Genomic DNA, 14,619 nt, shown 5'->3' on the forward strand with positions numbered 1-14,619 from the left:
CTGCTTTTGACAGCTGTAATCTGAATGTTTTAACCTGAACTAATATGTATTTTTTAAAGAGGATGCTTTTTGGATTTTATCAGAACCTCAGAAAATTACCAAATAGTGGTTCTGCAAAAAATCCTCATGAACTCCTGAATACAGGATCAATTGTCCTTCCAAACACATCTCATTTCATCAACATTTAAGATGCTCTTGCTTTTAAGGAATAATTACAGCAGCATTCTATAAGCTACCATGTTAACCCAATGTTATTTGATTTATAGATTTTAATAAGCAAAGTTCATTTTGGGTTGTGGACATGACTACCCAAAGACCAACTTCACCTTCTCAGTGGATAACACCAACATTTATACACTTAAAGGTAAACTAAAACACAGTGTGGTTATGTTGGCATGTCATTTTTCTTTGCCTAGTTCTCTTGATAACCACAAGGTGAAACCATGACATCAAAGAATTCTCTGTAAACTCATCACTGAAGGAACAGGGCACTTAATGGGGCAAGTGCCTGGAAGGATGTTTACCACTTCAGGAGGTGTATGCTCAGCTCTCCTGTAATCAGACCTCTCGACAGACTCAAAGCATGCTTCACTCTGCAATTATCTGTTTTCAGTGATTTGCAATCAATATAATATGGTGGCATCTATCTCCCCCCAAACACGTATACTGCAAAGCATCCTGTTCTGTTGGGATTTTAATAAGGTAATATGGGAACAACTTCATCCAAATCTTATACGTATATGTATATAAGGCATATTGGCAGCCACAATATATACAGAAACAAATAAAACTTCTAGCTATATACCAAGAGTATTAATTTCTAGCAAAATGCTAAGATATGCCAGTGCAGATATATCCATTAGGTATCAACGGGGGGGGGGAAAGGAACTGTGGGACACCCTCCCTAAATGATCAGACCAAAGTACTGAAAAATTTCCTGATGCATAACCTGTGAACTGACATCTGGCCTACTGGGTTGAACAGTACTGTTCTTGGTGCTGAGCTAGGGGCTGTTTGACAAGTTACAGAGCATTAATACTTCAAGAAGTGGCAAGTGGCACACATACATGCTGTCTGCTGGTATCAGTTACTCAGGACTGCAGTATGTGCACTCCCTAGCTGTGTGCACGCATCGTTAAACTAACTGCTGAAGTTGTCATCTCATGTCCTTTAAGATACCATGTACTGTCCCCCCTACTGTAGTCTTCCCATGAATTACAAGAGGCATTTGTCCTGCTGCTGCTTCCAGGAAGAGATTGTACCCATATACTCTTTTACACCTCTTACATCTTCTGGGTTGAAGGAAAACAGATTGGTTAGCATATTGAACAGCTAACTCATAGGTTTAAACCCTGTAATTGAGGAGTGATTAGTCTAAGAAATCATGTATTACACCCAAGCAATAAATACTGTTGAAATTAAAAAATCTAAATATGTATCTATAGCTAACACACTTAAAAAGTCCCAAGCTAATATATTTAGTAAATGCTAACACAGACCAAGAGAAATACATATGAGAAGAGAACAATGTATACCCTGATTTGGTTGCTATTGAATGCAAACAGAGTTTCACAAAGCTTCAAGACTGAACTTTCCCTGCTCCCTATTTTCCTCCTTAAAAATAAATCCCTGTGTCTGAACATTGGAATTCTGGTCTATTGTGAGCTGAGCTGAAATTATGTAGTGGATTCAGCACGTACTAGAAGAGCAAAAAGCTCCTGCTATCTTTGTGAGCTGGCTGAAAAGTGAAAACAGATTAGAAAAATAAGTTCTTCAATAGGCAGCAACATTGCTTTCACACCAGATTTGATAAATAAGTCCTCCCAGCGGCACTAACACCTGATACGCACATTGCATGGATTAGTAAGTTTTAGTCTGAGAAGAAGAAAAAACACTTTTTTTTCAGTTCCAGTAACTGCTGCAGGTATATTATCTAATGAAAACACAAGAAGATTTCTCTAAGGAATGTGAAATTGGTTTGGTGTTTCCATCAAACAATTAAATGTTGCTCATCCACTATCTGAGAAGCACTGAGGCATATCCAGACCTGATTACATTTATTCTTAGCTCCAGATCAGACTCCCCCACTAGGACAACAAGCAGTTCCTCATCTTAGCCTTACCAGATCCTTGATACAGGTATTTACAAAAGGGGTTTCTAATAACAATACAGCCACATTTACTTAGTATCTTGATCATCCTAAATCAAAATGTCTTTGATCATTAATGGAGCCCTTTGGAGTGTTTCTCATTAAAGGATAAATTTTCAAAGACGCATAAGAGAGATTTGCTGACTGACTTCTATTCAGACCACTGGGAGGTAAACAGCTCAATCCCCACACACTGATCTGAAATGCAGATCTTTCAAATACCGTCTTTTCAAAAGGTGCCAGACTTTTCAGTAACTAAGAAGCTTCTAAGAACAACAGTATTGTTTCCACTGACATATCCATCAGTTAATGCTACTTTCAGGAAAATATTAGGTGTGCAGAAAGCAGAAGAGCTCAGAGACTTTCATGGGAGAAAAATATGGAGCCCTCCTAGGAGTTGTATCTCTTGAGCTGCAAAGCCAGTATTCTCTGGCACCACTGTGTAAGACAGGCTCTTCCCCTCTACATAAAGAAAAGGACTAAATTAAAAGTGGTCTTGCAACAAACAGCACTTTTGCATATCAGTGTTCCCTGGAGGCTCTAACTTTTAGAGATTATTAGTAGGCGGTTCTCCAAAAGTACTGGCTTAGCACAAAAAAGACTCAGAGGATCATGAAGGTAAACAAGGATTAGAGTCACATCATGAGAGAGATGTCAAAGGGCACTCAATAAACACCACAAAGCTTAACATCCAATGTGTTCATTGCAAACATGGAGGGAAACAGAATCTTTCTCCAATTGCGAGTTTTGTTCATATGTGCCAAGTGCACAGTGGGGTACTCAACAGTTATGAGAGACGTGGTAGTTTATGTAAGTGCATAAGGGAAATCAAAATCTCAGCTCCTTTTTGAAAATATAACAAACTATACTACATATAGATAAACTACTATCTTCTCCCTGATGATTTTTATCATTAATAATGTAGTCTCACAAACTAAATATCAAGAAGTGTAAATAAGTTGTTAGAACAGATTCTTGAGAGCTATTCTTCACATTACAGCAGAAGTTTTCTATTCTGCAAGGAATTTTTACAAGTTATCTCTAAGTGACAGAGAACGATATATGGAATTCCCTCATTCATATCCTTTATTAAATACATATTTCTTATTTAATTAAAAGATTTTCTAAGATTACTCTTGATTCATTTGGCGAAATGGCAAAGACTAATTAGAACAACCAAGGTTTGGAAACCCATTAGAAAATAATCATTCTCAGCAGTTAAAGTAGGAAACATGAACTGAATATTAAGATGTTATTTCCTCAAGGTCATAAGAATTAGTTCAAGAGGTTCCAACTCTCTAATTTACAAAAGAAGAACAATCAAATCCTGCAAAAAAACCCACCGAAAAACCAAAAACCAAGAAAACAAACCAGAATGAATAAGAATCTGAGAAAGTACTTACTACAATGTCTTCAGGAAAAGTATCCAGACTGAAGGAGCCATCATCAAACATGACTTCATAGAAAAGCTGAGATGTCACTCCTATGACTCTGCAACTATAGTATCGTGTATTTCTATGTTTCGTGATGACTGTCTGCCCAACTGTAATGGCTTTCTCACATGCTTTAGCTCTCTTGAAAAAAGGAAGAATTTAAAAGAAAAAGTAAATTTAAAATACCAGCTTACTCATAAAAAATTTATTAGTGTAAAAACAGGGTTGATAACAATATAAAAACTTCAAATGAAATTAATTAAATTCAATCATGATAACATAATTTCTTTTACATATGAAATTTCTCTATTTGTGGGAAAACAAATGACATCTGAAGAATACCAGATCACAGCATATTTTTGCAACTGATGCCTTAACACTATTCTGCATTAGATCAATAAGACACAATTAGAAAAAATTGTAATTTTTATTTGTAGTATAATTTGTAGAATTTTCCTGAAAGACATAAGATATAATGAACCAAGAGTATGATTTTTTTTAAATGATGGGATTTTGAAGTACTGGATTTCTGTATGATTCTACATAATAGAATGAAATTTTGCCCAGTGAGATGCAGTAACTAAATGCATATCCAGTTCTTGCCAGAGCTGTCTACAGCAGTGTATCTGAGAAACTTTTTAACCCATATTGTGCGGAACTTTTGCTTTAAAGATTCAAACGGCACTGATCACTCTTCGTCAGTTATTTACATAGTATATCAGTAACAATATTTTTTTTTTTCACTTTCCATTTGTAATTCTCCAGAGCTAATTATATCAATCAGAAGACTAGCAGGGTTGTTAAACTAAGTCAAAATTCTACAACAATTCTACATCTACTTGATGGCTTCTATAAATATAAAAAGAATGGAACCTTATAGGAAGGCAATCACTAAGAAGCTCACACTATGCAGAGTTCCCAACTACTGTATCCCCATGAACCTTCCACTTTAAAAGGAACCTTCTTCACCAGGAAATATAAAATCAGTATCTTCTCATCCTAGTAACACAAGTGTCTAGAAGGCACTTCTTTCCTATGAGCTTGACTATTCAGTATCTCACAATGGTCCATTTTTTTTTTGCAAAGGTGAGCTATTCCAAGTTTGGCTACATCTGAACAGTTGAACATTTCTAGTTATGTAAGATACATGTGCACTGGAATATCTAAGGATGAAATATTTTTTTATTAGAAATGTTTATATAAACTGTAAGAGAATACTTTTATACACAGTCCACACTAAAGTAATCATCAAATTTCCTAGCACTGCTTTTGAAATGTTCAAAAGCAGTGAATTCTTCAGTCAATATAATAGTCATAAAATTGTCTTATGAAAATCTGGAAAATCCTACATCTGTAGGATTTTTATCAGTAGAGTTGAAGAGAATAAAGAACAGCATCAGTTCTTTCAGTTAGATTTCAAGTACTAGCAGTAATGTGAATGCTTCAAGGTAAGAGGAAAAACCCAGACTAAACTTGAAGACTTCTGGTTTTGCACTGACTTCTTGTCACTACTGGGCTTCTTTCTTGGACCTATTTATGGGATTTAAAACTTTTAAACCTGTCTGCTCCTGAAAACTAAGGGCATAACAAGTACAAATATTCTGTGCCATTTTTATAGGCAGTGCAGTAAATCTCTGTGTGTCAGAGCTCTGCCTGTCACAGACATTTGGAGGATTTAGTTGAGGTCACCTCAGATAGTAAAACTCAATGATGTTCCTAAAGCATTTCCAAGTGTACCTAGAAATAATGTTCTGAGCATACTCACGAATTATTTAACCACTACATGTATAATAAAATTATTTCTTCCTCATTTTAACTGTCTATAGTTAGACTAAATATAAAAATTAATTACATAAATAGCATTTGACTGTTATTATCATAGGAGCGATAAAATGTCGATAAGCATGTTTTATCCAACCTTGAAACATATGTAAACATACATGCTAATTTATTATCCTATTCAGCTTTTGGCAGGGGCAGAGGTGGATCAGATGTAAACTAGAGACTATTAATTGATTTATTTATATGAGATAACAGAAAAAGTATTATACTATAAAAAAACCCAAGGAGATATTGCTCTATTAAAAGGTTTAAATCTTCTCTGAAAGAAGGTGTAACTGTTCAGAGAAGATGGAGTGCAAATTAATTATCTTAAGAGATAATACAGATTCATTTAATGATAAAGTTTTCAGAGAAGGATGCCATTTCTCATTAGAAAAAGTAATAAAACCCAGAAATGCATTCTAGCTCAAGGAGAAGATTGTTTTTTAGTATGTTATCTTCATAGGATTCTTAATTTATTTCTCAGAAAAACATATTCACAAGTATACTCTGTAATTGATGGCGTGTGCCAGAAATCATTCCCTGACAGAAAATCTTACGAATTTATTGATGTTAAGAATGTCATTTTTGATCAGAAAGGACAGCTGTTATGTAAGGAAGTCTATCAGAGCAAAGAAACAGCTGTGGTAGTTACAAGATTATTGAGAAAGCTGTGATTTAAAAAGCATGATTTTCTTTAATGGTACCAAAGCCAAGAGTGAACTAATATAGTGGCAGAAATACAGAAAACAACCAGATACAAAGAAAAAAACTCTCATCTCCCCTTCTGTGTGCAAACTGCAAAAAGATAAAAGGGAAAATTACTTTCTCCTTAATCTTCTGTATGGCAGGAAACAAAAACCTTAAATACATAAACTATGTGAGTATGAATTCAGAATAACTATCATGAAATAGGTATCTGATGTACATCTAAATACCTAGAAACTTTCTCAGGCTACAGTTTTTAATGAGGGATCCTAAAATATCTGAGACTTATTCCATTCAGTAACATAACTCTCATGTCATCGTTTACTCCTTGGAATTCGAATTTAGACATAGAAATTATGCATGACATTTCAAAAATAATCCAGCTCATGATTTTTCAATAACATGACCTTCTGAATGCATGGCTTAGTCTTTCTGAGATGTTCAGGGGCTGGCAGTAGTTAGCAGACAGTGGCAAACAATGACACTGCGTCACTAAGTTACTCAACAGAAGGATCTACAGCTTCCATTGGACAACATCCCTTCATTCCCTGTGTCCTGCAGAGGTTAAGAACTGGCCAATAATGGTAGAAGGTAATTTTAAATAGCTCCAAAACCAGCAACAGCAGGTATTTGCATTTCCTGTCTTCTAAAAGACTGTTATTCTTTCAAATGTTACTGGGGCTGTCTAGAGAGCCCCTTCCGTTCACAATTTCTAAATGAAACAGCTGTGAGAATAGGTTTGTCTCCAGCTGGCTTTTTCTGATCCACAGGGCTGTCTTTGCTAATCTCATATGGATCTTTTGGGTTTGGTTCTTCTTCTATTAGAATAGTTGCAGACAACTTCTTTTTCTCATTTTCTTGTGTATGAACAAGTTCCTTTAATCAAAATAAATCCATCTGCAGCACCTATTCTCAACTGTACTTCCAAGTGTTCTTGCAGTTTTGATGACAAAAATGTGAGTGATACGTTTCATGCCCAGAAACAAGCACAGTCAAAGAGAAAAAAATTAAAAAAACCAAACCAAAACCTCTAAGTAGCAAATCACAGAGCCTTCCTTGTATATTAACAGTCCAATTTACATAAAAATTAACATAGGCAGTGACAGCAATAACCCAAAACACTGTATAAAAAATTTTTTCTGCTGGCAAATTTTTGTGTTACTTCTAAAGCTGCACCTTTAGCAAATACAAGAGGCATACTTAGTTTTGAGTCCACGAACACGCAGAGAACATATTTTTGAATTATCAACATTTAAAAACTCCAGCTCTTAGTATTTCTATATTTACTTCATTTGGCAGCACCAGATGAATTCAAGGATTATTGCTTCCCCTTTTGATTTTCCCTTCAATGATTTTTCTTCAGAAGACCCCACCAGTGTTTTCAATGACTGAACACACAAAAGTACTTCAAAATACTGAAGACAATACAGAACCTGATCCCAGTGGAAAAGACTTACTGAAAGTATGTTGATGAAAAATATTGCTTGAGTTTACAGCCATAATTAAGTTGGATGCATACTCTACTTCATCACTACAATAAGCTCTTGCCTGAGGTGAAGACATACACTAACAATAGTAATAATACACATTTATCTATTTAGGTAGGTCTTTCTTGTTGAGCACCCTCACTGATTTACATATTAAAATACCACTACAGGTATGTGTCACAATTTTTCCTAGTACCCAGAAGTCATTCTTTGATTGAGTTTTTGGGTTTTGACTTTTTTTTAAACTTGAAGAAACCATCAAACACAGAAGGTAGTCACTGAGCATTTAGACACAATACTTAAAGATCACCATCTTGATGAAAAATCAGACCATTTTTAATTTTTTTTTCCTTGAAATTAGGAGAAGTGATAGTTGTCCTTGCTTTATGAACAATGTTTTCTGTTAAATACAAGAAGAGATTTTTTACATACTGACAAGACAATTTATTTGACTCCTGTAAAAATTTGCTAAGTTAATAAAATACTTCAGTCTGGATGATTCCCTGTTCTGCTTCTAAGCAAGGAAAGTAAAACAGGCAAAAAAAAAAAAAAGTTGATCAAAAGTAAGATACGTTGCTATGCCTAATGGTGAAGAGCAATGTTATTTCTGCATGAAGAAATAGCTAATAGCTAAGAAAAGCATAACAAGAAAACCACTGGTGAAAAAACTTCCAAAGGCTTAAAGATGTGATTAGATTAATTATCCAAAAGACAGAGTGTAAAACCAAGCATTTAAAAACATATGGCATTCTCCTTTGTCTCAGGAGTAAGCTAAGAATTTTACAGAAAAGGATTCTTTAACAACATATCTGCTCTTTCCAAGTTTTGACCCAATTGAAAACACAAAAGCCTAATTTTTGTTTCTCTTCTGCAAGCCTGACTTTCAGCTGAGCCATGGAAAAAAAAAGGTAATAATACTGAATCTTTTCATAAAAGGTTAGTGCTGAGTTTCAGGGAAGGATGTAATAGTCTCATTCCAAGATACTTTCAATGTCCTTCACACAGCCTCTTAAACAATAGCCACACAAAATCCTGGCTTTTTCCATAGTTGATGCGGTTTCTTTACTTGTAGACTACCTAATATAGGTCAAGAAAATCACTAAGAAAGCATGGGATTTATGGGACTGATGCAAATCTCACTACCTGGAATATAAAGACTTTTTCCAAAAAGATACTAGAAAAAATTTGGGAAATGTTGGCCCTATTTTTACTGGCCATTAATTTAAACCAGTAATTTTCAGCTAATTATAAAGTTTTCAAAATACCCCAAGTAGAGTATCTTAAGTTGCCTGTACAGATAGAGGTTTGTTTGTTTTTAAAACCAGACTAATTTTCTTGGAAAATGTTTGAAGAAATTAAAACCATGTAAAGTGTACTGGTTTAACATGTTAATTCATCTTGTAAAACAAAAATATTAAAAAGCTTAACAATTCTATGGAAAATTTAAACAGGGATAAACAATATATCTCCCTTTTTAAGAACCACCTGCAGATTGAACACTCAGGACTGATTACTCTAGTTGGGAGGCATTAAAATTTAGTACACTTGAAAGAAAATCCTACTCTTCAGTAGTCTTGTCATTAAGACCAAGGATTCACTGAGAAGGTCTTGAAAGAACAACATCTATTACACAGACATTACCTGGGTTTATGTCTTTCATTCCTAAGGTATAAAGGAGAAAAAAAAGTCCAACTTGACTAACTTACCAAGTTCTTTTAATAAGACTATGTTAAGTCTTTCTAGTTTGCTAGGAAGCAAAATACAGCTTTAAAAGCCCAAGATGAGCAGCAAGAGTTCTCTCTTAACTGAGATACCAACCATTTATTCAAGTAAAAGACATTAAAGTAATTCTTCATTGTGTCTCATCTAAAATTAAAGGCTCCTCCTCAGCACAGAATAGAAATAAAAAGGCAGTCATAACATGAATTTTCATGGCATGCCAGTGTGACTTTGCCAGATGAGAGAATAATTATAATTGGATATTTTCAAGAGACTCTTTGGCTGCAGAACAAAGATTTTACATATACACCACATCCATTATCTCACAGGATCTCTGAGTATTTGCAAGATACTGTGATCTGGGTATTTATAATACACTTCAGGTTAACAAAACAGAGAACTCAGAGATTTGTTCTGGCTGTCAAAACAATATATTCAACAAGGACTTTAAATGCAAAAACGTGTTAGGCATATCAGGAATTATTTCTCCCAGGTAACCGCATAAGGAAAAACTTTCAAGGTGTAATAGATTGCTAAGCATGAAAATATGACAGACAGAACTACTATAATACATAGTGTGGATCCTCTCCTCCATTTTCTCTGAAAACATAATTTAATTCTGCAATTCCATTTTTTAACAAATAAAATATATTCCTTACCACATTTTGGTTGATCTTGTGCCTGAAACATGTGATGTAGAAAACATATGGCCAGTCATCAGGTTCCATCAGCACTCCTGTAGCGTGGGCACAGGTAACATGGAAGGATGCTGGGCAGCGTCCATATGAACACTGAATGCAGGCACCAGAGATTTTCTTAACTCTCTGCCTGCAGAAGATACATTTCTATAGGAACAAAATAAGCAGAGTATTTTCTTTGTTACTCCAACTTCACTGACTCGTGCAAGTAACTCAAAGACCAAAAAGTTATTTGTGATCCAATTATTACATTTTTTACCTTACAATATGCACAGCAAAAGGAAAAGCATTTATTAATTACAAGGAACTTAGTAATATGGTAATTAACACATAGCATTTTTGCCTTTTTATATCAATTTGAAGACAATCTGTTCCAATGCTATAGCAAGAAAAATAGATAGATAGATAGATAGATAGATAGACAGATACTTAAAAGTGTAATTTTAAATTCCATACTCTGAAAATTAACCTATTCCTCCTAAAATTGGTAAATCAAAAACCCTATACATGATTTGACAAAAAACAACAGCAAGACTCAAAAATAAAGAGAATAGGCACACTGAAATGTAGGGCTAAACAGGACTTCCATATATCATATAACTTAGTTCCCTACTATAAAGCTGGACTAAATATATATGTAGACAGTCTTTGTAAAATGGCTAATCTAACACGTTCAGGAAACAGTTTCTACAACATCCTCAGATAGCCTGTTACAGTGGATAAATCTAAGTCAGAGATGTTTCCTTTATCTCAAGCCTTTGCATAATTCTACAGCTGAAGGCTGTTCCTAAGACCATTTTTATTTTTTAGCCTGGTTTTCATTGGTTGAATATTTAATATAATGTCAATACAGTAGCGTGTATTTCCTCATGTCATGTACTCAATCATCATGTCAACAGACTTACTGGTATCAAGACACACTGGTTTCTTTCCTTTTGAAAAAATGAAGACCACATCAAAATAATGTCACTATTTTCTAAGTGACACAAGTAAGGAGCCACTAGGAAAAGAAGACGAAGGGATATAAGCTAGGTTAACCAAGTCTGGGGAGTAAGTTCTAATATACTAAAAAATACAATACAAGATGAACAGTACCTTGCCACCATAAGGCATTAACAAGCACACCAGGTAGAATAATTATTTCAGTAACTTCTATGGCCAACTGTTTTATATCACATATGAGAACTATCCTCTGATAGCTCTCATCACAACTAACAAAAATGCAAATGTTATTGATGATCACAAAATTATCTCAGCTATCATAAATAGATTTTATGCAATGACACAAAACAATTAATTCAGTCAAACATACTCTTGGAATATTGCTTACTTCCATTCGTTCTAAATTTGCTGCCCACCGATTTGTTAAACACACTCATCTGCCTATGTTGAGAACACAAGTAAAAATAATTTTGATGTGTTTTTGCTACACGATTAATAATTCAAAGTATTTACTAATAAGTCACGTCTAATTCTTATTCACGGGTGACCAGAGAACTTTCTTCTCCATTGTTTATTGATTTTCATATTCTGCATAAAACCAGCAGAAATTCTATTATATAATTCAGCACTTAAATAACTTCAATGACTTCTGGCACACAGTGACAGAAATAATACTGGTAAGGGCTAGTCCTGCCACACTCACTGGTTCTAGTTCCTGTATCATCCTGAATGTGAAATACTCTTGAAGTTCTGCCTTCATGTTCACCCTTTGAAAGCAAACTGCCTGCATGGCATTGCACAAGCAGAAATTAAGAGTAGTGCCTAGCATCTGAACCTAGTGAAAAATTTTAGCTATCATTCACTAAAAGGACCAGAATTCAGCTCACTCTACTGTACCACCATCAGGTTTGAAAGCCTTATAAGACGTAAAGATGATTTTGCCATCAAAAGAAATGTTTCAGAGATTTCGCTCATGTGCTGACATCTTGTTGTGCGTTTGTATTCATGTGCATGAGGTACTTTTCAGGTAAGTGGAGTAACTGTTTTCCAAGGGAGCTTAAAGATTTCTTCTATATATACATATTCAGAACCTACTAAGTGGAAATTCCAGGTAGATAATACAATTGAAATCTGATATGTGAAATGTCTAGACACTGCGTTCATACAAATAACAGCACTCCTCCGTAATGCTTTTTCATAGATATACACATAAACGCACCAATCCAATTAATGGAAGAAGAGCACTTATGAGTATTAAAAGAAAAACAAAATAAAGCAACAACAACAAAAAAACAACCAACCAAAACCCCAACAAACCAACCAAAAAACCCCAAAACCAAGACCATACACAAAAAAATCCCACGTGTCCTGAAACAAATACCCCAAAAATGCAGTTCAAACAAAATGTGGAGAATGAGGAAAAGGAATGAATTAAAGTACAGCTCAACTAGCATTAACTGAAGAAATTGTAATGTTACAGCAGGAAGTGCCTGTCCCCTTTAAATTACTGGTTGCACATGCACAAGGGAGCAAACATGTAAACATTACAATGTGTTTTTAAGTTTCTCCTGCATCTTACTAAAGTATTATAAAAATCTAGGAGATGCAAAAATCTAAAACTACACTATGTGAGTAATGCTTCATAAAAAAATATGAACTTACAATTCTAATTATGTACAACTGTTCTTCTATATTAATATTTTAAGGTTAATTACCTTCCAGAAGTAGAAAATCTGAGGAAAATAAAAGCCATGTAAGGACAGCAAGAAATGCTGAAAAAGAAGCTGGAAATGTAGTCAGGAAAACTGCAACTGGGACACATTAAATGGCATGGCCAAATCCTTGGAAATTAGAGTAAAACTTCATCCCTCCCCATAAGAGAGGCTGATTATTCTGTTCTCTTCCAGCACAGGTTAACTTAAGGAGAACATGTCTGACAACCCGGCATAGTGTGAACAAACCCTTCTCACAGTGTTTTTCAGAGTTTCAACTTGAAAGTACTGAAAATAATTAATTAAAAAACAAGCTGTCCAATTACAATTGTCTATATTCTTATTTCAGTCATGTTGGTGTTAAATTAGTGTAATTCTGATGAGAAGTAAAGTTGCTTCAAATTTACTCTTCTATAAAAGGAACGCTGCTTGGCAATATGTATTTCTGTGAATGCAGATTTAAGTTTGCATGATGAAAGTGAAAAAATTCCTATTTAAACCATGCAATAAATCCATCTCACTGCCAAATAAAAGGAAGGTAATTGTTACATCAGTTAACTCCAAAACATTAATCTTTTGCGCTACACTCATATACTCTTCAGGTATCAACAAGATTAAGATCATGGATGTGAACAGGAAGAAAAATATTACTGTACATGCAGGAAAAGAAAAAGCATCCTATTTCTCCCTGTCCTTAAGGAGTACCAGAAGAACTATGAAAACCTTCTTTCAAGAATGCAGGAAAATAATCAAGATTTGCAAATAAAGAAATATGCTTCTTATTTTATGTAAGATGCTGTGTCCTTTGTCCAAGCATGACACTGAGAAGGATGTTGCAGATGTATCTATCTCAGCTTTACAATGACTCTCAAACCAAGGCATGAATTTTGAAAAGTACACATGGAAGTCCAGTATACAAGCAAACTACAGCTTGCATAACTGTATCAGGAAACATAGCCCCATTCAGACATAAGACAAAAAGCTCCTTCATATTTGAAACTATACATTGAATAGTCAATCCACTCTAACTGATAGATAAAATCAGAACACATAGAATAAAAGCAAAGCTATAAAAAACCTGTTTTGCATAGACTTTTGGAACATTAGCTGAACTACATGAGCTGTATAGTAGCTGTATGTTAGCTGTATGTTAGCTGTATATTAGCTATAGATAGTAAATTGAACTGTGCTGTGTCTGGCCCATACTGGCAATTCTTTCCCTCCCTGGCTTGTGAAAAATAATGTATTTCTCATACTCTCACTTGGGCTTCTACAACATATGAATTTAAATCTTTTTTTCAACTTTGTGATACATGAAAAAAAAAGGGGAGGATGATGCCAATGTACAAAAAATAAAAAATTAAAATAACCCCACTGGAAGAGACCAAAGGAAAAAGGCATTAGAATCTCATGAGAAAAAAGGGAACTACTGGCTGTGAAGACTGAGGTTTCACTCTCCCCCCAGCTCTTCCCTGAAGTCTGACTTTCATAAGTTTGTAAAATGAAGGAATCGTATAGAATGGAACCAATCACAAACTATTTCTGCAAAAGAAAAAGTCTGAACACCTCTTTGTCAGAGCAAACCTTGTATTTAGGTATGTAAGTATGCTACTTGTGAAATGAAAAACTTTACATACCATGAACACATTTTCTAAAATACAATAATGTTAATTCAATGCCCAAATGACAGTTTTTCAGTAACTTGAAACTACAGCTGTTCCTACCAGCTAAAGCAATTGTAGACAGCTAGGAAGAATGTAATTTTGATTTAATGATTCCTAGATATTAGTGCAAAGCAGAGGCCAAGGGGAAAGTAGCTGAGGATCAATCTTAATCAGAAATCCAGATGAAAAAGAATTGGAGAATAAATAAAATTGTTTATATAACTGGAGATTAAGAATATAGGACAGAACAATGTACTGCAATTTTCTAGATTGTGAAATGACCCCT

General features: G+C 34.6%; 1 protein-coding gene across 1 annotated transcript in view; it reads right to left on the reverse strand.

Moving 5' to 3' along the window:
* KDM4C (lysine demethylase 4C) overlaps positions 1–14,619 on the reverse strand; it is a 251,839-nt gene that overhangs the window by 26,742 nt on the left and 210,478 nt on the right. Inside the window, exons 19-20 of the mRNA XM_039567580.1 lie at positions 9,977–10,162; positions 3,553–3,723 (exon numbers count right to left, since the gene is read on the reverse strand). Coding sequence (XP_039423514.1) covers positions 3,553–3,723; positions 9,977–10,162 — 357 coding nt within the window. The remainder of the gene's footprint in view (positions 1–3,552; positions 3,724–9,976; positions 10,163–14,619) is intronic.

The sequence above is a fragment of the Corvus cornix genome, chromosome Z (assembly GCF_000738735.6).
Source record: "Corvus cornix cornix isolate S_Up_H32 chromosome Z, ASM73873v5, whole genome shotgun sequence".
Taxonomy (NCBI): domain Eukaryota; kingdom Metazoa; phylum Chordata; class Aves; order Passeriformes; family Corvidae; genus Corvus; species Corvus cornix.